The sequence below is a fragment of the Heterocephalus glaber genome, unplaced genomic scaffold, assembly GCF_053883595.1.
Source record: "Heterocephalus glaber isolate CG9 unplaced genomic scaffold, H.glaber_assembly_v1.0 deba00000331, whole genome shotgun sequence".
Taxonomy (NCBI): domain Eukaryota; kingdom Metazoa; phylum Chordata; class Mammalia; order Rodentia; family Bathyergidae; genus Heterocephalus; species Heterocephalus glaber.
The window spans coordinates 45,066,922-45,087,692 of record NW_028258142.1 but is presented as its reverse complement, the minus strand read 5'-3'; the positions used below and the strand labels follow the sequence as shown (position 1 = coordinate 45,087,692).

Here is a 20,771-nt window from a genome sequence, read left to right as displayed (position 1 = left end):
AGTTAAGCGACTGAAGCCTAAGGTCACGGGTGTTTTGTGGCCGAGTTAGGACATGAACCTGGGACTTGTGAGCTCAAGTCTAATGCTATTTATTAGCTGAATTTTTTTTTTTGGTACCAGAGATTGAACTCAGAACCTTGCACTTGCAAGGCAGGCACAGCACCACTGAGCTAAATCCTCCAGCCTTGAAATTTTTTTTTTGGTATCAGAGATCAAACTCGGGTCCTTGCACTTTCAAGGCAGGTGATGGAACCACTGAGCTAAATCCCCAGCCCTCTGAAATTTTTAATTATGCTCTTTAGACTATCTCTCAGCTGCCTCCCCTAAATATCTAGCACATATACCAGGAAAAAAAAAAAGAATGGAAAATCTAAACCAAAGTTATATTATTTCCCCCCTTTTTTTGGTACTTGTCCCTTTTCTTTTTTCCATGAAATTGTAGATATTTAAAATAGCTGTTTTGATATATATGTCTAATCTCAAAAATAAGTCAAGCTTGATAGCAGCTCACTATACTTTCTCGTATGTTATTTGTTCCAAAAGTGTTTAGCATGTATCTAAGAAGGAAATAATCAGAAAAATCCAGATTAAGGGACACTGTGCAAAACAACTGGCCTGTATTATTGTCACAAAAATTAGGAAACTGAGAAAATGTCCTAGATTAAAGGAGACAGCAGAGATGTGGTTACCAGCTGTGCACTGTGTGATCCTTAGATTCTGAATTCAAAACAAGCTACAAGTGATATTACTGGAACGATTTGGGTTATTTTAATATAGACTGTATTTACACACTAGTACTGCTCACTATTAAAATTCTTGAATATTATAATTGAGATTATGTAGGAAAATATTTGGGAGATAGATGAAAAAGTCTGAGGATCAGCAGTCACAATGTTCGCAGTTTATTTTTTATTAAAATTATTAACATATAGTGTATAAATTAATGGGGCTCGCTGTGATAGTTCCATACATGCATACATCATGTGTTGGTCATGTCTATCCACCCTTCTAAACTCTGCCCTCTCCACACTACCCCTAGACTCCTCCCCAGTCCAATATACTGTAGTTTCTCTTTTACTTTCAGGTCATTTTTTTTTTTTAACTTCCACATATGAGAGAAAATATACAATACCTGTATTTCTGTATCTGGCTTACTTCATTTTCCTTGCAACCCTCTAGTTCCATTCATTTTCTTGCAAATAATAGGATTTCATTCTTTATAGCTGAATAATACTTCACTATGTATGAGGTTGATCAGAAAATAACAATGAAGGTTTACATTTTTAAAATTATAGTAAAAGGCATATTTACATTGACTCTCCGCAAGATCACCCTATCCCCAATTCAAGCACGGGTATTCCTTTTTTCTTGCCACTTTCTTTTATATTCACTATGTACTGCAAATATGTACTAATCAAAATAATGTAGTAAATTTCACACAGAATAATAAAAGGAAATGAAGCTTGGACACATGAAAAAAAAATAAATACCAGAGCAAAGTGAAGCAAAGCCTGCACAGACCTGAGACCCTCTACCTGGGAGACAAGGGTCCTTCATGCATGCAAGCCGGAAGAACAAAGTGACAGCTGTCCTGAAACCAAGCACACACTGATAGGATTATTGTGGCCCATCTTGGTATAATAGGAATGCTCATTTTCGTAGTACTTTGCTCTGTACACAACCCAGTGCAGACACATGGAGAGTTTGCTGTATGCTGACTTCCTGAGATACTCAGAAGCAGCTTACCTTTGAGGGAGACAAGCGAACCCACACTCCAAGTACTTCAGTGAGGACTGAATAATGGAACAGAAAGTGAACACAACACTCAGGCAAATTTTCTCAATCCTCAGTTTCCCCCCACTCCGCCTCTGTACCGCTGCTCAGGACCCTGATGCCTCAGTTCTAGTTCTTGCCACTTTTGCATGCAATTCTGGAAGTTTTCTTTTATGACTGACTTTAGTTGTACTGAAGTGACAACACTGATATTTTACCTTCCTTGGTCATTTTGACTTTGAGGAAGAACCAGAAGTCACACACTGCCAGATCTAGTGAATAAGATGGATAAGGACACACCATGATGTGTTTATATGACAGAAATTGCTATACATGTAACTAGACTGCTTCAGAAAGTGGCAAGAAAAAAAAAAGTGGCAAGAATGTTGGATAAATGTGTTCAAAATGAAGGGTAGCATTTTGACAGATCAATGACAATGTGCCCTTTACTGTAGTAATTTTTAAAAATTAAACATTTTTTGTTCACACTTCAAATATGTATCATGTTTTCTTCATCTGTTGAGCAACTTATTTTTAAATGTTTGGAAAACGTGTTTAAATACATGTATGTATATATATAAAGAGTAAAAAATAGGGTGTTCTTGTATGTTTTCTGTAGCTTTGAAATTTTTAGAACTAGATGGGGGAATCAAATGAATAAAAATATTTATTGAGACATAATTTTTTCAGCTCCTTCTACTGAATTACTTTCTGGAGGATCTGACAATCAAGTGATTCACTGGGAAGTAGAGAATAATCAGGTAAGTAGATATTTATAAGAAATGACATCTTTTAATTTCATTTTTCCTTTCATTTCTTTTTCATTTATTTTAATTTTTTGTTTTTGGTACCAGGGATCTAACGCAAGACCTTGCTCTGCGAGGCAGGCACAGCGCCACTGAGCTAAATCCCCAGCCTATCATTTATTTTTTTCTGTGTGATGTTCCCTCCTTTTTGCTTATCTGTAATCCAGATGGTGTATCTTCTGCACTTCATAGCCCCTGTGCTCCTCCCTCTAATTTCTGTCCCCATCTGCATATGCTGTCCATCATCTCTGAATTTCTTGTCATTTTTTAATACTTTTCGAGCTGTTCTTACATTAACTTTCTGTTTTCAGTGACAGTAAAAATCAGTACTGCTGTGTTAGTAGGGCAGCTGTTGCCAGGTGAATATAGATCTACATGATTCTGAATGATATGGCACATGGTATGGAAGGTCCTCTACCCCTGGACAGTTAGGTTTTTTCCTACTGCTAATCAAAAATGTGAAAAGGTTAGTGCATTAGATATTTGAACATCTGCCACACAGAAGATATAGTTAAAGTAAAGACCTTCATAAAACAGGTGCAGTTCATGGTTCTGAAGGCAAAATGTACTTATAAATACAAGTGACTTCATGGGTGAATGTGCTAACTTGCTGCCCCACAACCATAGCGCTGTAAGAGTTCAGAAGAGATGGACTTTGAGTTGGGGTTTAAATGTGGGATGATTATCTTGGGAGAAGTTAAAGGAGAGAGAGTCCAAGTAGGACAAAAGTAGCAATTCCCAAAATTATTACATGTATGAAACTTGCCTCCCCCCTTAAATCTCTTGGCATCTCTTAGAACTCTGAGGAAGATGGTTTTGGAAGTATTAGGAGATAATACATTGAGGGCAGTAATCCTAGAGAAGTAGAATAGGAAATCATGTGGGAATTGGAATACTAGTGTTAAGAGTTTGTTCTTTTTATTAGCATTTGGAACTCGATGATTTCTAAAACACAGGAGTAGAAAATTAATCTGATGGTAGTGTGGCAAATTAGAAGAGGGGAAAATATGAAGGAAACAAAATCTGGTATTTTTTAAAGGAAAAATGAGTTTGGCATTAAGAGGGTAGATGTCAAAGAAGTGGGAATCTATCTGATGGGCGGGGGAATGAGCAATCAAACACAATGGGATTCTGTCTTAGGGCCCTTGGAGAAAGGTACATTTATTGAGAAAAACCGGCAGGTAGGAAGGAAGATGAACAGTCATCTATAGACCTCATTTGCTTTGCTGGGCACCATGCTCACCTGAGATTATACTATTTGTGAGTCTTTTAAAAATATTTTTTCAAATAAGTCAAAGGTTAATGATTAAAGGAAGTTTGTGTACAGACCCTTATACATGAGTATTAGCTACTTTCTTGAGTTGCAGGGTTCTGCTTAAGTAATTAGAAGAACAATTGAGGCATTTAGGGAACACTTGTATTTCAGCAGATGACAATACGCATAAGAGATCTTTTAAAGTAAAAATGGAATCTCATACATTTGAAAGAAACTCTTAAAGAATAGACCTGGGTTGGAGGTGTCGCTCAGTGGCAGAGCATTTGCCTAGTTCTACCCTCAGCACTACAAAAAACAAAACAAAGACCCAAAGGAAGAGTGGAAAGATGCTAGAGGGAATATTGATTGTCTGGTGAGCAGATAGATTTGATAATCAAATGAAATTTCTTTGTTCTGTTTTTCTGTTTTAGAGCCACACTTGATTTAAACAAGTATCACAATTGGATCCTAAAAGTACTTGGTAAAGGTTTGATAGGGAATAAACTACTCAGTCCCAAGGTACGCTCAGATATTATCAGCAAGCAAAACATTAAATACACAGTGAAAAAAACCCTGTAGACACTACCTTGTAAGATAACAAGGCTAACTTAACTAAAATTGAAACAACGTAGTAATGCTGTCAGAATGTCTATCCTGAATTTATTCAGGAGGAGACATCAGTCTACTCCAAAAGGAAGAGCATTCCACAAAGCTGGCATATCTTCTTAAAAAATGTCACTGTCGTGGACATCTTTTCATAGCAATAGGCATGTATTTACTTATATTATCCTTTTTCGTCGCTTCTTGGCCATTTGGCTAAGATCAAGTATAGTATATTATCCTTTTCATTGGCTTCAGTGTTTGTTATAATTTATTTAATCATTTCCCTATTAATAATTTTAGGTTGATTGTGATTTTTCTTTATTATAAACAATATATGGTAAAGATCATTCTTTTGTCTTTAAATATTTGTTACACTGCTATTCTCTTTAGATTCTTTGCTGTGTCAAAGAATGCACATTTTATTTTGTTAATAAGGTCAGACAGACTTCTTGAAGGTCAGGTATTGTTTGTGGTGGGGGCTGTCAAGCTAGCTAGCTAGCTATTTATTTATTTAGTGGGTTGGACTCCAGGCCTTGCCACTGAGCTATATGCCCAGCCCTTTTTGTTTTTGAGACACAGGTTTGACTATACTTTGAATCCTATGATTCCAGCTAACTAAAGCTAAAACTGATAATTCCTTTTTATCATAATGCTTTTGTCATTCTTTTTGACTCAGCTTTTAAAAGCCATCCATCTTCAAGGCCATGAAGGACCGGTTTATGTGGTGCATGCTGTTAACCAGAGGACGGCATCAGATGCTGCATCACACACACTGATAGTTTCTGCATCTTCAGATTCTACTGTCCGGTTCTGGTCTAAAAAGGGTTCAGAAGGTAAGTTAGGATACATTATAATCCAGATAAATTAAATAGTAGTTATTAAATGACAACTAGAAAAAACATTTATATGGTTTTTCCAAACTTTCAAGTAACTTTGTTTTTGTTTTTTGTTTTTTGAGACAGGGTCTGTGTAGTTCGGGCTGGCCTTGAACTCACTGTGTATCCCCAGGCTGATCTTAAACTTATGGCAATCCTCCTGCCTAGCCTCCTGAGTGTTGGGATTATAGGCATGTGGCACCATGCCTGGTTTTCAAGTAGCTTTTAAATGTTTGGATTTTTTTTTTTAATACTTTCTCAAAAATCCTCTCCATCAAACTGTTTGACAGTGTAAATTTATTTTAAGCCTTTTCATACAAGTTGTTTTGTTCTCTGAAACATTGTTGAAATTTGGCCATTTAATTTCACATGATCAGTGGGGCCTCAGGATTGACCTTTGTCATCTACATGCTTACACCCAGAGCTGTGATAATTCTACCCAAACTCTCTAGGTAGGTAAGCTCAGAGATAGTTGTTCATGGTGTTTTTTGTTGTTTCTTAGTAACATGCCTTCAGACCTTGACCTTTGGAAATGGATTTGCTCTCGCTCTCTCCTTATTCTTTTTGCCTAATACTGATGGTGAGTATTCTGCTAAGTGTATATTAAAAGAGCAATATACAGTATGTGCCTATCTCCACATGACCAGAACCTAAAAGAAATGTATCTTAGTTTTGTATCTAGATTTTTTATTTTTTGTGTTGCTGGGGATGGAACAAAGAGTCCCACATGTGGTATGCAAGCACTCTATTACTGAGCTACTCCTCTGCATCTAAATATATTCATGAAAAAATTCAGATGTGGATAACATTTTTGTTACAATATTCAAGTGTTCTAAATATATAGAACATGAGGATAAGGAGAGACTACTAGGAATGTGGTAGCTGTTCAAAATGTAACTGACTTAATATATACTCAAGATTGGTACTGCTATTTGTGAACTAGATTATGAATGTATATAGATATAATTTAGGGAATGTATCTAATTAGAAGGTGAAGGTTTGTAATAAGTTGAAAATTACTGAGGATGGTCCTTGTGAAATTACTGTCAAGATGACAACTTCACATCCTACATAACAAGTTAAAATCTCCAGACAGAAAAAGTTCCTTTTTGCTTTGCACCCCAGCTGTGCCTATCTTGTTTGTTTGTTTGGAGACAGGGTCTCCTCTCACTATACAGTTCAGGTTGGCCTTGAACTCACTATGTAGCTAACCAAGGTTGGCCTCAAACTTCAAAGGATCTTCCTGCTTCAGCCTCCCCAAGTGCTGGGATCACATGCACCACCACATCTGGCTTTATCTTTTCTTTATCTTCCATGAAGATGATAGCTAATATAAAGTAATTCTCTTTCCCTCCTTTGTTACCTGGAAGACAGGTTGGTGGCAAGAGGCAGGGCCTGGAAGCACCAGCCTCTCTTGCCTTTTGCAGCAGAAACTGTGCCTCCATGGTTTCATGTTTAGCTTCCATTTTGTGCAAAGGTTCCCCAAGAGCAGAAGCTGCAAACTCTCTGGTTTAATAACACAGAATTTCATTTCTTTCCACTGACATTGAGAACAAGTGACTAGCTATTGTTTTGTTTGTTTTGTTTTTTTAGTTGACTTAAAATAAAACCTTTGAAAAACACATTTAGTAGCAGGACATTTTCTTCTGTGTTCCTATTTTGTCTTGCTCCAGAATCATTAGAGCTATCCTTTGGGAATGTGAATTTGTTTTTTTATCTTATTAAAGAAAGCTCATTATAGTCACTCCTTTCATAGCTTTTTAGCTGCATATTTAATTACATGCTTTTATTTTGTTTCAGTGTTGAATTTGTTCTCAAAATATACAGCCCTTCAAGTCACAAATGTACTCATGAATCATTGTATAGCAGCTGTGGTGCTAGGCTTGTATAGTAACTCAGATTTATTCAGTTGGGCTTACAACTTTTCATATTCATCTTTTAGCTGATAATGGTGAAAATCTTTTGCCCTGCTTGCTCTTGAGCTTCTTTTTCACTGTTGCTTCTATCATAAATGTAATAGAATGAAGATACTAATTATCTCAGTGATAAAATAGTTAATATTTACCAAGTAACAACTGAATAGAATGTTTTAGAGTGTCTGTTTTATTCTTGGAGACTTTTTATGGTTTGTTTGGTTTTTTTGGTACCAGGGATTGAACTTGGGTCCTTGCGCTTGTGCTTGCACAGCAGGCGTTGAAACCACTGAGCTACATCCCCAGCCCTATGTTTTGTTTTTTGCAATACTTGGGATTAAACCCAGGGCCTCATGCATACCAGCCAAGTCCTCTAACACTGAGGTACATCCCCAGCCCTTTCCTTTACTATTATTTTGAGACAGAGTCTGGCTGAGTTGTCCAGGATGGCCTTGTAATATTCCAGCCTCTGCCTGCTGAGTGGCTGGAATTTCAGGCATGTACCACCCCACTCAGCTCTTGGAAACATTTATTGAGCACTTTCAATTCATTTGTTCAGTAATGTGGGAATAGAAGTCTGTGTTCACCACCTAGGCTTAGAATCTACATAGAGGATCATACTTATGGTGGAGTACTTACAGTGATGCTTAATTTTCCCCCTCACAGTACCAGTATTAGCCTGTGGTGATGATGACTGCAAAATTCACTTATTTGTGCAACAAAATGATCAGGTAATTAATGATATTTATCTTAACATTAAAACAGTGTTCTGCTTAGTAATATATTTTAATACGGGCTGTTTTTAATTATAAAATTTAAGAAATGTTGTGATTCAAACCCAAATAGTCTAATAGGGAAATCTTTTTTGACAGTCCTATGTTAGGTGGTCTTTCACTCTGTATATCAAGTAACTGCTGTCTTGACTACTAGGCCGAGTTGTTAGGGAGAAATAAGTCGAGGTGTGGGAAAAAGAGAAGGAATACCCGTGTGTGTGTGTGTGTGTGTGTGTGTGTGTGTGTGTGTGTGTGTTTTCCTTAAATGTTTCAAGAGAGGTTTAACATACCTACAGTGAGCCATCCTGGTAGAGTTTATTTGTCCTTCTGAGCTTTAATCTTTTTTTTTTTTTTTTAGTGTTAGTGGTAGGGGGCTTGAACCCAGGGCCTTGTGTGTGCTAGGATTTACATTCTACCACTGAACTACAGCCCCAATTGCTGAGCTTTTGTCTTGTAAACATTTAAATCCCTTGAGTACTACAGACTATTACATCTATTCAGTGTTGTTTAATTAATGGTTTAGATATTGCATGTTGAGTTTTATTGCCAAGTGAGCGTTTTAGCCTATGTCTGATTAGGTAATGTTTTCAGTAAAAATGATGTAGAATTGACTGAGACAGGTGAAGTCATTAATATGCATGAAAAATGTTAAATGCTTACATTAATCCCCATGAATTTTGTTATCTTACTAGTTTCAGAAAGTACTTTTTCTTTGTGGACATGAGGATTGGATAAGAGGTGTGGAGTGGGCAGCCTTTGGTTAGTATGAACTTTTGCTAACATACAGATGATGGGGGCAAATATAGGTAACTTCTTAGAAAGCAGCCTCTTATTTTTTAATTTAAAAAATTTTTAAGTTTTCTTTATGTAATACCTTTTCATTGTCCCAATTAGATAAGAAGATACTTGGGGCTGGGGATTTAGCTCAATGGCACCACGCCTGCCTTGCAAGGGCAAGGTCCTGAGTTCGATCCCTGGTCCTCCCCCCCAAAAAACAAATAATTTTTAAAAAAAGGAAAAAAGATACTTAACTTTCTCCTATTAATTGAGAATAAAACAAATTGATATTTACAAGATGGTACTGTCTGGCTGCATGCAGACATTCTTGAAATGTTCTTTGCAGAACTCAGTAGACTATCTGTAAAAGTACAACTTTTTATGAAAGTATTGTACATATACTTATTAATGTTATTAAAAATGAATGGATCAAATGACTGAAGGGTAAACAGACAAAAGTATTTTTTTAGGGAATCTAGAAATGTACATATTGTAAGGAGAAAGTCTTCTGAAAAAATTTAAGAATATGTTTTAAAAATAATAAAATGTATTTTTTTAATTAGGTAGAGATCTTTTTCTAGCAAGCTGTTCACAAGATTGCCTGATAAGAATATGGAGGCTCTATATAAAATCGACATCTTCAGAAATGCAAGATGATAATATAAGACTGAAGGAAAACACTTTTACCATAGAAAATGGAGGTAACAGTGAAAATATTTGTTTATTTATTTATTTGTTGGTACTGGGGATCGAACTTGGGTCCTTCCACTTGCGAGGCAGGTGGCAGAACCACTGAGCCAAATCCCCAGCCCACAGTGAAAATGTTTGATATAAAATTATTAGGTCTTGTGAAATTTAGTTTTTCAGAAGTATCAGATTCTAATTTTTGATTTATGAAAGTGTCAGATGAATTTATAAAAGGTTAATAAATTTTCAGTTTTGGGATAGGAAGACCTAAAGAACCAGTGTGAATTTTCCCTACTTTTGCAGTTATATTTGTAATATATATATATATTTGAATCTCTGTATTTGAATAGCATATGCAATTCTGGTTTTCCTGTTGTCTAGCATTAAAACAGAATTCCTCGGGCCGGGGATTTAGCCCTGTGGTTCCGCCGCCTGCCTTGCAAGCGCAAGGTCCTGAGTTCAATCCCTGGTACCCAAAAAAACCCAGAATTCCGCCTGGTAAATCTTGCTGGAATGTTATACTTAGATGATGTATTTTTAGATGTGTTTTGGATGCTTATCTGAGTTATAAAGTTAATTCTTGGTAAGTGTCATTCACATAGGTGTGTGGTTATTTATTACTCTTCTTGGTTTTAAAGCCCATTAAAGTTGAGATTTTGGTAATAAAGTTTTATGAGGAGAACCAAGAAGTGACATAACCAGCAAATTATAAGTAGCTGTACCCAAATATGAAAGTTTTCATATTTTTATGTTACTGGGGAATCAAAGCTATGTATACCTAACATACGTTTGTGAAGTATAGCAACTTCAGAAACTTAAAAAAAATTATTTTATATTTATGACTGGGTGGAGAAAACTATAGAGAAATTTATCTTTAGAACTTTTTTCCTATAATTTTAAACAGTGGGTGAGATTATGAAATTTTAAAATGCATGTTCTTTTTGTTGAATCTCAGTGATTATGTTTTGTTCTGATTTTTGTTACATAATTGTACAACTAATGTGGTTATACAGTTGTTGCTTTGAGGACAGAATACCTTCATTGCTTTTGTTGTAGGTAGTAAAGTAACCTTTGCAGTTACTCTGGAGACTGTGTTGGCTGGTCATGAAAACTGGGTGAATGCAGTTCATTGGCAACCTTCATTTTGCAAAGGTAGGGAAAAAAATAACCATAATCCTTTATTTCAGTTGAATTTTACAGTATTTTATTTTATTTATTTATTTGAGGATGGAAATCTTGTTTAATTTTTGAATAGCAAGAAAGATGTATAAAGTAAGATATTGGACTCCAAATGTCAGTTGTTTTACTACAGTATATTTCACATTAAAGTTATTTTAATCTTAGGTTGTGTTCTTTTAGGAAATACCAAGTCTTCAACAACATCTAATTTCCAGTCATTCAGTGTTCCAAAATTGTGTTTAAGGGTGGTTCTTCTTAAGAAAAATTTAAATCTTGATTTTTAAGCTCAAAAAATGTCAAAATGCTAATAAGAAAGTCAAACTGAGGTAGGGTAGGTTAGGATACTCACTTTCAATTTCTGATCTAACTCAAGGAATTAGAATGGTTAGCTGTGAAAGCAAATGAAGTTTACCCGTGTTACTGTTAGTTCAGAAACAACAGATTGAAATATTTTCCACAAGGGACTTGCTGATGAATAATGTAGTGAAGAGCTACAGGCTTTAAACTCAACATTTTCACAAGCTTTATAAATTTGTTTAACTAAGACTTTTTCTGTTTCTTAACCATTGTCAATTATAAAATCTTAGCAGATTCCACTTTAGGCTGTCCAGAATTGGTATTTTTTCCCCACTCCTTGGAAAATATTCATCCATAGTTACTGCATACAGAATATTCATAGAAGCTAATTCTGTAGTCACTTTAAGCTTGCCAGTAACACCTCAAATAAAACTAAGCAGTATTAGTAACATCTGTCGACCCATTAAGAGGCAAAAGCTATTCAGAATTATTTCCCTTTTAAATTGACTATTGATACTGCTTTCAATGTTATTAAGTCTTTTTTTGGTACCAGGGATGGAACTCAGGACCTTGTGCTTCCAAAACCACTGAGCTAAATCCCTGGCCCCATTGTCCTTAACTCTTGAGTTAACTGTTCTTCAGAAAGTCCAGTAGCCTTCAGTTTATTTTCCCTGAATACTTTTTGCCTTCCCTGCCTTTTCTTTCTTCTTTCTTTCCTTCTGTACCTCCTTCCTTTCTTTTTAATGCTCTTTCTCAAATTTCACAGTATTTTTTACAGGTCTCAAAATAACTATTCTTTTGTTTTTCAACCACTTGAAAATGTAGGAACATTCTCAGGTCTCAGGCCATACAAATAGATGGAGGGCCAGACTTGGCCTGCAGGATGTAGTCTGCTTATCCCTGATCTAAATAACCTCAGTTTTTTGTTTTTTTGTTGTTTTTAAATTTACATATATATTTATTGGTACATTTTAGGTATAAAATACATTTACATTTATCATTGGGTGTTTGTACCAGAACATGATGTATCTTAGTTCTTATTTTTTCTCCATTACCTGTGCACCCTTCACCCCCTCCACCCTTCCCTATTTACACAGACTTTGATTCCTTTTTTTTTCTTTCTTAGAATTTTTCCTTTCCCTTCTTCCCTTTCCCCTTCCCCTTCCCCTCCCGCCATCCACTAACCCTTAGACCTTTTCCTATTTCAAATTATCAGTTATTCATTTTAATCATTTTCATCCTTATTTATACTTTCAATTTCTCAAATTAGAGAAACTATTCGGCATTTACACATGTGTGTCCTATTTATTTCACTTAAGAGTGTGGCCTCAATATGCATCCATTTAGCTATAAATGTCTCTAGTTTCTCATTCTTTACGGCTGAGTAGTACTCCATTTTATAAAAAAAAAAACCACACCTTCTTTATCCAGTTTCCAGTCGATGGGCACTTGGGCTGTTAATAACCTCAGTTTTTATTACCTTTATTGTAATAACTGGTGGTATAGGAGTAATTGTGTAAAATTACTACACTGTTCAATAAAGGATAACTATAAAATGCTATTAGTGCTTTCCTATTGTAACAGTACACAATTACCCACACAATTACCTACAAACTCTTTCCAAGAGACCAATGATATTTAAGCATATTTATCCTTTTGGTTTTTTTGAGACAAGGTCTTGTCATGTTGCCTAGACAGGTCTCAAACTCACAATCCTCCTCCCTGAGTGTCACAAGCCACTGGGATTACCTGCATGCACCATTAAGCACATTTATCTAATAAAAAATTGGATATAATTTAGATTATAAAATAATTATTGTGACCATTAGTCCTGATTTGTCAACTTCCTTGGATTAGGAAATGCCTGATTAGTAAAGCATGCTCCAGGGTGTATCTGGGTGTGTCATGGAAGCATGGCCTTGGGCACTTCTTATGGTCCCTATCCCCTGTCTCTCAGGCAGTATTCCCCTGCTGTTTCCTGGCCACCAGGAACTAAACAGCTTTGCTCTGCCATGCCTGTCTGCCATCATGTTTCTGCCTTGGAGCCTGCTATGTACTGAATCTCCTGAAAATATGAGTCAAATTCAGCCTTTCTCCCTTTAAGTTGTGGGTGTTGAGTATTGTGTCTCAGCAATAGTAGGAAAGCTGACTAATACAATTATATAGTATGATTTAGATAAAAATACAGTTTTCATCCAGACTTTAATTTGGTAATGATAAGATGTCAAAGCAAAATATTTGAGAGTTCAATATTAAATTTTTATGAAATTATACAAATTATATTTTACTACATAAAATTATAGTGGTGAGATGGAGAAAACACTTCCAATAAGTATTTGAAACAGTTTCTGTTTTTTCTTCTGAAAGGGGATCATCTGTCTTTTGCCGCTTAACAGGTGAATCTTCATGATCCTCTAGTTTGATGGTCTGGTTCTTGTAGAGTACAGCAGCCGGGATCTGAAAGGTGATGCATAGCATTTCTTTGTTAGGGCCACGTTCCTTACTGGATGAACTGAACTGCATGCCTCCAGGGAAACACCTAGTGCAGTTCCAGCTCATTGTCGCACATCCTCAGCAGGATCAACATCTTTGGAAAAACTGTAACAGTGCACTCTGGGAAGGAGTTCACTGCTGCACTGCATGGCTGCCCATCTAAAAGTGATCTGAAAGCACCGAGAAATTCTATAGCCTTTGCTGGCAAGTTCGTGACAATGTGGGTGGAGGATTTTCTCCTGACAATTCCAGCTGCTGCAGTAACTCTTTGAAGTTTTACAGTATTTTAAGCTGACTAGCTGGAGTATTTTTCAGAGTGTGATTAGAAATCTCAAAGACAAGACACTTTCAAGTTGGTAGAAGGTAAAGTTCATTCCTCATGTGCTGGATTCTCAATTCCATTGAAAATTGCATTGTTAAGTAGGCAAAGTATGATTCTTGCCATGATGCCAAAACTATCTCATACTCTGTGATCTTCGTCTCTTAAAAGTTTTTAAATAGTCACTGAGGGGCTTATGAAAAACTGACTTTTCTTTTCACTGAGCTACATACCCAGCCCTTTTTAAATTTTTTGAGATAGTGTCTCACTAAGTTGCCCAGGCTGAGGTCAAATTTGAGATCCTTCTGCCTCAGCCTCCTACAGTGGTAGAATTATAGGTGTGTGCCACCATACTTGGCTCAAAAAAATTGACTTTCAAGTCAGCTTCACTGAACTCTTTAAGATACATTATTTATGAAAAATTAAGACTCTCTTTTTTCTTCTTTCACCCTTAACCTGCACTTAGGAGTGGTGGGTTTAGTTTGGTTTTGCTTTGTTTTGTTTTGTTTGTTTTGCTTTTTGAGATACGGTCTCACTGTGTAGTCCAGGCTGGCCTCAAACTCTGGAGCAGTCCTCCTGTCTCAGCCTTCCTAGTGCTGAGATTACTGGAGTGTGCCACCAAGGAATGGTGGCTTTATGATGCCTAATGTGCTGATGGTAGAGCTGAGTAAGACGGAGCCTATGTTCTTCCCCCAACCCCTTCTCTAAAAAAGAATTGTGGTAATTAATGCTCAGGTAATGACCAGTCAGCTCTTACTTATATCATTTGCTTTGGTTATAATTATTTTCTCTTTATGGGCCAACTCTGATTCGTCCCATCTAGCCTTGCCTCATGGCTTCTTGTGCATCCATAACACCTCCATTTTTCCAGCCCAAGTCCTTTACTACCAGTTAAAACAGGTATCAGTATCTACTCTGTTCTGGGAGTTACTGCTTTACCATCCCTGCACCAGAGAACCACCTAGCTGTATGACCTTAGAGGTTCATCTTTAATTTAAAAATCAGAAAGAAACCTCAATCTCATTTTTACTAATAATTTGAAATTATATTTTCACTATTAAATAAAAATAAGAGGCCATTATTTTGGACTAAGCATTTATACGAGGGCCCTGCAGACCATTCTAAATATCAAAATGATCACTCATGTTAAAATTCTGCCTCACTCAGGCTGGGGGTTTAGCTCAGTGGTTCCGCTGCCTGCCTAGAAAGTGCAAGGTCCTGAGTTCGATCCCCGATAGCTAAAACTTAACTTTTTATCTGACCTTCCAAGAGAAATCAGGATTAGAGAGGTAACATATTTTCCATGGTTTAAAAAAAAGTGGATATTATAGATTCTGATGTTGTTTCGAGCCTTTCCAATGCATCCTTCTGGAAGGCAACTATAGTACTGAATTCAGTGCATATCATTCCCATGCATATTTTTATATTTTTATTAGGCATTTATATTGCCCTAAACATACTGTTTTACAGCTATTAAAACTTGCTATCAATATGTATTTACCTTTTACAGTGTTCCTTTTTAGTTTAACATATTTTAGAAATCTATCGATTTTAATTCATGTAATTCTAATTATTTTTTATTATACTATAATATTCCATTGCCTGACTATAACTATGACTTGCTTAACTGTTCTTTTCATGTGGTGTTTGCAGATTTTTGCATTATAAACAATGCTGCAGTGAACATTTGTGCAGTACAGCATCTCCATTGTTTTTTTCTGATAAGCTACAAAAATGGTGCCTGTTGGTCATCTAAAAGCATTGGTTTTTATTATTTAGATGGTGTTCTCCAGCAGCCAGTGAGATTGTTATCTGCCTCAATGGATAAGACCATGATTCTCTGGGCTCCAGATGAAGAGTCAGGAGTTTGGCTAGAACAGGTAAGATGTAATACTTAAGGAAGAAGAAATTGGACTTTATAAACTAAATACTTAATCCTGAATCTGTATTTCAAGAGCTGTACATTTTTACACTTTTTATACATTAGATGAGTTGAAACTTAATCTCTGGAATCCATTCCCGTTGTGAAATGGGACTATTGGTTGAGAATTATTTTCTGTCTATTACTACATAGGTTCGAGTAGGTGAAGTAGGTGGAAATACTCTGGGATTTTATGATTGCCAATTCAATGAAGATGGCTCCATGATCATCGCTCATGCTTTTCACGGAGCACTGCACCTTTGGAAGCAGAGTACCGTCAACCCAGTAAGAAAAGCACTTTTAAAGTATTTCTAGTCATATAGAGTGAATCCTAGATGAAACCTAAGTAGGGCTTACTTATAACACTGTACAAAACGATAGTTGAAGCATTTAAGTGACATTTCTTTCTTTTTTTCTTTCTTTTTTGGTACTGGGGATTGAACCTCAGGACCTTGTGCTCGCAAGGCAGGCATGGTGCCACTGAGCTAAATCCCCGGGCCCGACATTTATTTCTATAGACACTGTGTTCATACTAGATAAGAAACTCAGACGTTTTTACAAAGAAAGTACAAATATGTACAGCATTGATGAGGTACTGCAAGTATAAATGGGTATATTTAGAGGGCTAGAACATAGCTGAGTCGTAGAGTGCTTGCCTAGCTTGTGTGAGGCACTTGGTTTGATCTCCAGCACTACCACCAAAGGGGAAAAAAAAATTGTGTACATGAAAAATAGGGCCCAGTATGTACTGTACATGATGTATGAATTATGGTATGTTAAATAAGTAAATGAAAGAAATAAGAACATTGAGTGAAATATGATTCAGTATGTTCTGAACATCCATCTGATAGCTTCCTTTAATGTAAAAATTCATGAATTTACATAACTTACTTTGTGAGCTTTGTAATAGTTTTGTCATCCATGAGGTTTTGACTTTTAATTTATGAAGGGATTTATTCTTTCACTTGTGTCCTCTTGGAGTTGACCCGTAAGAGTGTTTTGACTATTAAAAGCTCTGAAACTGTTAAGGTTAATATTTTTTAAGATAAATTTTATTTTCTTAACTGAAGGCATTCACAGGAAAAAAGACAGATTATTAAGGAGAAACCCAAACCAGGAGACAGAATCTCATTGTACTTGTCATTATAATTTGACTTATCAAGTGTTGAGGATAATTTGCTTTTTAAATGGGTGTCATATTTTAGAGCTGTTTTAGAGTAATAGCAAAGGTGAGTAGAAAGTAGAGTTCCCATATACCCCTGACCTAATGTATATATAGCCTTGCCCACATGTATGTTGTATGTACAGCATCTCACACCCAATTCCTAAATTTGTAATAGATAGTACCACTTTCTTTTCTTTTTCATGGCTGGGGATTGAACCCTAGGGCTCACACAAGCTAGGCATATGCTCTGCTCCTGAGCTACATCCCCACCTGAGTGACTTTTGGAAACAAATAAGCACTGCCATTTAGTACTGTTTCTGTCGAAAGTGGTGTGGTTAATTCAGAAGTGCTATCCATTGCTCAGCATCTTTTATAAACTCCAATTAGTACTAACTTCACAATCTCTTTTTAGGTCACAGAAAAAACTAATATAATTTCTTTGTCACAGCCTGTTTTTTTAACCAGAAATAAGATAATTACTGACTATGTTCATCAGACTTGGCTTTGAATGACCTTTAAGTTATTTACACAAATTTCTTTTTTTCTCTGTGGTCAAATTTTACTACCACTTGAGATTATTTAAAAAGAGACTGGACCAATCATACGATATTTTCTATATTTTGTCGTCATTGTTTATATGGTTGTTATTGCAAGCTCCTCAGTAGATAAACCAACTAGGTTTGGTTTGTCTCTGTCCTTTATACTCATAACTCCTCTAACTTAATAAAGCCACCACACACACACTTAGATCTACTAACTTGTTTTACATAATACTATTTTTTGTTTTTTTCCCACAGTACTGAGGTTGGAATCCAGGGCTTTACAAATGCTAGGCAAGCACTGTATCATATAGCTTCAGCCTTTTTGTTGTTGTTTTGGTTTTTTGAGGCAGGGTCTGGCTATGTAGTTCAAGCTAGCCTCAAACTCACTATGTAGCCCAGGCTTCAAACTCACAACGATCCTCCTGCCTTATCCTCTCAAGTGCTGGGATTACAAGCATGTGTCACCATGCCCAGCTGTTTTTATTGAAACAAGTTCTCACTAAGTTGTGCAGGCTGGCCTTGAACTTGTGATCCTCTGCCTTATCTCCCCAAGTAGCTGGAACTACAGGTGTGTGCCATCATGCCTCATTCATGTAATACTTTTTCTTTTATTCATTTTAACAAATATAGGGTACAAATACATGCCATCATTGTTCTTCATACAAATATAAATTCATTTAATCCTCTTGATGCTCTCTGAGGTAGATGCCAGTATTATAGTACTTATTTTACAGAAGAGTTATTTAAGAAGGATTAAGTTGTGTCCGTGCTGGAAAATATTGAATAAATGATGGGGTGGGAAATTTCCAAGGTTACTGTTCAGAAGGTACACCTAAGTTCTAATATGGTTGATTGGGAAGCAGATCATATTATTTACAGTCTTGTCTTGTAATACTTAGTGTTTCATGTTGCCAGGGCTTTAGTTTCTTTTTCCCAGACAAGAATGCTTTACTTTGAGTAGTGATGGTTTTTTATTATTTTGATACACGTCATGAGCACTTTCATTGCAGAGAGAGTGGACTCCAGAGATTGTCATTTCAGGACACTTTGATGGTGTCCAAGACCTAATGTGGGATCCAGAAGGAGAATTTATCATCACTGTTTCTACTGATCAGACAACTCGACTTTTTGCTCCATGGAAAAGAAAAGACCAATCACAGGTAAAATGTCTTCTTAATTGATTAATCCACTTAAAAACACTTCCACGAACACATGCAAAGTGGGCTAACATTGTTAGTCTTTAGGAAAATGAAATTAAAACAATGAGATGCTAATATAATAACTCCAGATTGGCTAAAGTAAAAAAAAATACTGATGATAACAAGTACTGGTAAAGATGCAGACTGACTAAAACTTTGATACATTGCTGGTGGGAATGCAAAATGATCTAGCCACTCTGGAAAATAGTTTGGCATTTTCTTTAAAACTTAAACATATACCTACTCTTTGCTCTTTATTTATTTATTTATTTATTTTTAAAAATTTTTTGAGGCAGGCTCTCCCTTTGTATTTCAGGCTGGCCCTGAACTCACTGTGTAGCCCAGGCTGTCCTCAAACTCAAGATGATCCTCCTGCCTCAGCCTCCCCAGTGCTGGGATTACAGGCGTGCACTACCACCCCTGGCTCTGCAGTTTAAATAATAATTGAAATGATAATTGTCAAAATGTATTTATTTAATTTAACACAACCATTAGGGCCAGGGATTTAGCTCAGTGGCGCCATGCCTGCCTGGCAAGCACAAGGTCCTGAGTTCGATTCCCAGTACCAAAAATAAAGTTATATGTCTTGCAATTTTAATTTTTTTTTTTTTGAGACAGGGTCTTGCTATATAGTTCAGGCTGGACTTGAATTCACTATGTAGCCCAGGTTGGCCTGGAACTCATGGAGATTCTCCTACTTCAGCCTCCCAAGTACTGGGGTTATAGGCTGTGCCACCTTGCCCAGCCAAATTTATGTTTAATTCATTTGGAAACATCAAGTTTATAGTAAAAGCTAATTCCTAAAATCATATAATGTTAAATAATAATGATTGAGAGCAATTCCTGTTCAAGAAAAGTTTCAATCTTGGCCATAAAACTTTACCACTAGTAAGCCATTGACCTGCTGTGTGGTAAGAAAAAATGAGGTTCCTCAGCTGTAATTTCTGACAGAAGTTCACAAAACTGATCAGAGGTCAGTCTATGAGAGCTAAGGAAGTCAGTGACATTGCTATCTCACTAGCACATGGCATCTCCTTGAGCAACATCCATAATCAACTGCAAAACAAAGTCAGATGATTTGAAATGTTTTTCTGTAGCTCGTGTTATATCAATAGTTAAAAATTTATTTGTGGATGAATCTGCTCCATGGTCATAGTTCTTTGGATAGTAAATAATTTTGCATTTCATATTTAGCTTATTGAAAAGAATTGGTTATTGAAATATGGTCATTTTTGTTTATTTTAATTCGCAGGTGACTTGGCATGAAATTGCAAGGCCTCAGATACATGGATATGACCTGAAATGTTTGACAATGATTAATCGGTTTCACTTTGTATCTGGAGCAGATGAAAAGGTTCTTCGAGTTTTTTCTGCACCTCGGAATTTTGTGGAAAATTTTTGTGCCATTTCAGGACAGTCAGTGAGTCATGTGCTTTGTGATGTGAGTATTTCTCTAAATGTTTTTCTTCTATCTGGTCACTTTGTTTTAAATTCTAAATTTTTTTGCTTGAGTCTACAAATGCTCAAAAGTCATTCATTATTGGCTTGACAAACTTTTGTGTGCACTGTAGCATTTAATGATACAAATATTAAACCAGTAATTTTGTTTAACAGATGAGCTCAAAATACTGTAAAGCAGCAATGTTGTGTTCATTTGTGACATGGATATTATATATTGTTGCTGTGCTAGGTAATTAAGATAAATTATAAAAGCTGGGTTCTATTTTCAAGGCAGGCGGCGGAACCACTCTGCTAAATCCCCAGCCTTCTGTGTTCCATTTTCAAAGAGCTTACTCTCTTTCTGTAGGATGAGGGTAAGGGAGCAGTGGAACTAACAACTGAAACCAGGTAATAATAACAGATGCTGATGAGGCTGCAAGGAAAAAGGAGCCTTTCTACATTCTTGGTGGGAATATAAACTAGAACAGTCACTATGGAAATTACAGAGATTGCTCAACCAACTAAAACTAGAAATTCCTTTTGACCTAGCTATTTCCCTTCACAATTAGCTTCCTGGAAGAGTTAAAGACATAGTACAGTGATCATCCATATCCATGTTTATAGTGGCACAGTTCATAATAGCTAAATCTTGGAAGTAGCCTGTATGTCCATCAACAGATGAATGCATATAGAAAGTGTGGTATTTGCTTATAATGGAATTCTATTCCACCATAAAGAAAGATAAACTTGAGTC

At 36.2% G+C, this 20,771-nt stretch overlaps 1 protein-coding gene across 1 annotated transcript in view; it reads left to right on the top strand.

Moving 5' to 3' along the window:
* Elp2 (elongator acetyltransferase complex subunit 2) overlaps positions 1 to 20,771 on the top strand; it is a 44,166-nt gene that overhangs the window by 4,366 nt on the left and 19,029 nt on the right. Inside the window, exons 3-13 of the mRNA XM_004855227.4 lie at positions 2,464 to 2,534; positions 5,114 to 5,270; positions 5,815 to 5,892; positions 7,892 to 7,956; positions 8,691 to 8,757; positions 9,339 to 9,476; positions 10,519 to 10,614; positions 15,530 to 15,630; positions 15,825 to 15,956; positions 18,389 to 18,538; positions 19,830 to 20,018. Coding sequence (XP_004855284.1) covers positions 2,464 to 2,534; positions 5,114 to 5,270; positions 5,815 to 5,892; positions 7,892 to 7,956; positions 8,691 to 8,757; positions 9,339 to 9,476; positions 10,519 to 10,614; positions 15,530 to 15,630; positions 15,825 to 15,956; positions 18,389 to 18,538; positions 19,830 to 20,018 — 1,244 coding nt within the window. The remainder of the gene's footprint in view (positions 1 to 2,463; positions 2,535 to 5,113; positions 5,271 to 5,814; positions 5,893 to 7,891; positions 7,957 to 8,690; positions 8,758 to 9,338; positions 9,477 to 10,518; positions 10,615 to 15,529; positions 15,631 to 15,824; positions 15,957 to 18,388; positions 18,539 to 19,829; positions 20,019 to 20,771) is intronic.